Source organism: Cryptotermes secundus, unplaced genomic scaffold (genome assembly GCF_002891405.2).
Source record: "Cryptotermes secundus unplaced genomic scaffold, Csec_1.0 scaffold443, whole genome shotgun sequence".
Lineage (NCBI taxonomy): Eukaryota > Metazoa > Arthropoda > Insecta > Blattodea > Kalotermitidae > Cryptotermes > Cryptotermes secundus.
This window is the reverse complement of record NW_019731576.1, coordinates 67,291-70,201: the sequence shown is the minus strand read 5'-3', so window position 1 is coordinate 70,201 and position 2,911 is coordinate 67,291. Positions and strand designations below refer to the sequence as shown.

General features: G+C 35.9%; 1 protein-coding gene across 1 annotated transcript in view; it reads left to right on the top strand.

The window, feature by feature from the left end:
- Positions 1–1,092: 1,092 nt before the first annotated feature.
- LOC111867134 overlaps positions 1,093–2,911 on the top strand; it is a 22,555-nt gene continuing 20,736 nt past the window's right edge. Inside the window, exons 1-2 of the mRNA XM_023856677.2 lie at positions 1,093–1,387; positions 1,756–1,908. Of these exons, the coding sequence (XP_023712445.1) occupies positions 1,250–1,387; positions 1,756–1,908 (291 nt within the window). The 5' untranslated portion in view covers positions 1,093–1,249. The remainder of the gene's footprint in view (positions 1,388–1,755; positions 1,909–2,911) is intronic.

Here is a 2,911-nt window from a genome sequence, read left to right as displayed (position 1 = left end):
GCTTTGGGATTTCCATCGCAAAATCCGTACACGAAATACATATCGGCATATTCCTCATCGCCAAATCATATCACATTGTTTTGCTGTCATGATTAGCTTGCAGCCAAAAGTATTACGAACCGTAAGTGAATGATATGAGACGTGTCTTATGGCGTTCTGAAGGTTTCACCACATGAAGGTACAAAAAATAATATCTCTGAAAGGGTGATAAATCGGTCAACTGTTTCTTTTCATTTTCTTCCCCATATGATGTCTTCTACCGTGTAAGTTTTGCATTACGATTTTCAGCCACCACGTTCATGTATACGATATGTGTACCTATAGATGTATGTTCGTGATGTCAAGTGAAATTTTCTTATTGCAAAAGTGTGGTACACAGAATCTCCGCATTGGAATAGCCCCCAAGGCAAATACGCCGAGACTAACACTGCAATAAAACAATATTTTGTGAGTAAAGTGCCTGTGGTTCGCCAATTAAGCACTGCGCTATGAGGAAGTATAGATCCACGTGTTCTTGACTTCGGTACTAGTTGGAGGTGAGTGGTCAGTTTCACGCCCCTGCCCTTTACCCCAGGGAAAAGATCCCCCCCCCTTCCCCGTAACCATTGAACAGGAGGTTGGGTGGGCCTGAAAACCGGTCTGGACGACGTGAAGGGGGAAATAATCTTGTCTATACTGCGGTTCGAACTCCGGTTTCTCGGCCTTTCAAGCCCGTAACCAGTCGCAATACAGAGTATATTATTCCGTGTGATAATGGTAATGCTAATGTTTAGAGCATTAAAAGAATACTTATGAGAAAAATAAAAAGATCGATGCATATGAGTATTAATGATTGGAGCCCTCTTCCTTTGGAACATGTAGGTAATGACATAAATTCGTTCGGAACAAAAAAATAATCAAATATTTAATTCACCCGCTTGAAATTGACGTCACCATAGAGCTATGATTACTGAAATATAACATTATAGAGGTATGGAAATTGGAGTGTTATCATGGTTATTGGTTACTAATTCCTGGTTGCAGCCCTGCGTCTCCGTATCTCGTCTATAATTGAACATGCATCTGAACATTCTAAGTCGGAGTGACGTGAGATGTTGTATTCCTGTTATTCGACAATGAGTGTTGTTGGCGACAAAAAAGTTTGTAAGAGTTGTCAACAGCATTGGACAATGCGTTTCTTGTGTTAGAAGTAGTAATCGTTGCATAAAGATTGAAGATTTTATATATTTGCAAGACAATAATACTCAATATGTGTAGCATACCGCCGAAATTTTACGAACTTTGTCGTCTTTGTTTATCGTGTGATGGTGTGAAATCGTCTATTTTCGACAAAGAAGGAACTCAGCGTAACTTTCCACTTAAAATAATGACGTGTCTGTCAATATTGGTATGTTCACTAGAATTTAATTTTGTTATTAATTTTTGTTTTGTATAGTAACACCTTCCCGCTGTGTCATACAAAGCAATTTTTAAAAGGGAGGGTGTTGCTGGGTCACTACTGCCAGATCTACTTACAAGCCAAAGGCGCAGTTGAATATTTAATTGGCTTGAGAAGTCGAGTGTCTTATGCTCTGCTTCTAAATAAAAATGTTTGTACTGCAACTAGTATAATGTATCGAAGGAAGTTTAGATTATGAAGTCATCCGCATATTTATCTCTGTCAGCTTCTGATACGTGGAGTATAACCTTTTCGTGTTCTACTTTAGATGTAATCTGGTATTAAATTATTACTGAATTTATAACTGTGTCCAATAGGTTTCTGACAAGGATCTCCTGCCACCATCAATATGTCAGCGATGTGTGTACAAGTTGGATGCCCTGTATGACTTCAAGGAGGAGTCAAGGAAATCAGATGTCATCTTAAAGCAATACTTAAGCTACACAGAGCATTTTGCACATGCAGCACAGGTTGGTTAACCACATTGTAATAATTAAAGGTTCAGAAAACAGTATTACTATATCAACAGAAAATATTTGTTTTTGCTTGTGAAAGTCATACATTTAAGTATAAATTAAGTTTATGAAAGGTTTACATAGTACAAAATGCAAGGTAACTGAAATTCAATAGGTTAAAGCAGCTATCATTTTTATTTCCATAGCGTGACCTTTTATTTCAGTTGCCCATTCATAGTTGGGATGTAATGACTGTAGTTTCACCCTTGACTTAATCATGTTCTTCTGCTTAAAGGATTAGGTTAAAATTGTTACAATATTTTGTAAACCAAAATTCACTTATCTAGGAACATTTTTCAATAAGGAATTATATAGTTAGTTGCCTTAATCGCCAGTGTGAGGTAAAGGGAATAAGAATGCCAAAAGATTGGAAGAGATTTCCCAGTTCATTTTCATGATTACTAAAGATTCAGAAAATTTTGAACATTGACATGTAAATTAGGCAACACACAGTCTTGCTGGAATATTAGAAAGGTATCACATTTACAGAATCAGTAAAGAGAACTTACACATGAATGACACATATAACGACACACACAACCCCATATTCAAAGCATTACAGGAGCTTTACACAATACAGCAAAACACACACTTCCTGTTATGTTATAAAAAGGGTATGAGGCACTCCAAATGTTCATAAGGTCTACATGAATTGAATTGAATTGAATTTATTTACATTCTATAAATCCTAAGTAGGTTAATACCTTTGGATACAGAACAAGTCAAAATGTTACATACATAAGTACAGGCAATTTTAGCTTAAAAATTAATATAACTTAATTTTACATCATTCTCTATTTACATTGAAGTATTCATCTAAAGAGTAGAAGGAATGAGCATGTAGATAATTCTTTAACTCTGATTTAAACTTTTTAGTATCATTGCCCAAGTTTTTAATACTTTGTGGCAGATTGTTGAACACTTTTATGCCAGTAAAGTAGACTCCTTTTTGATATAC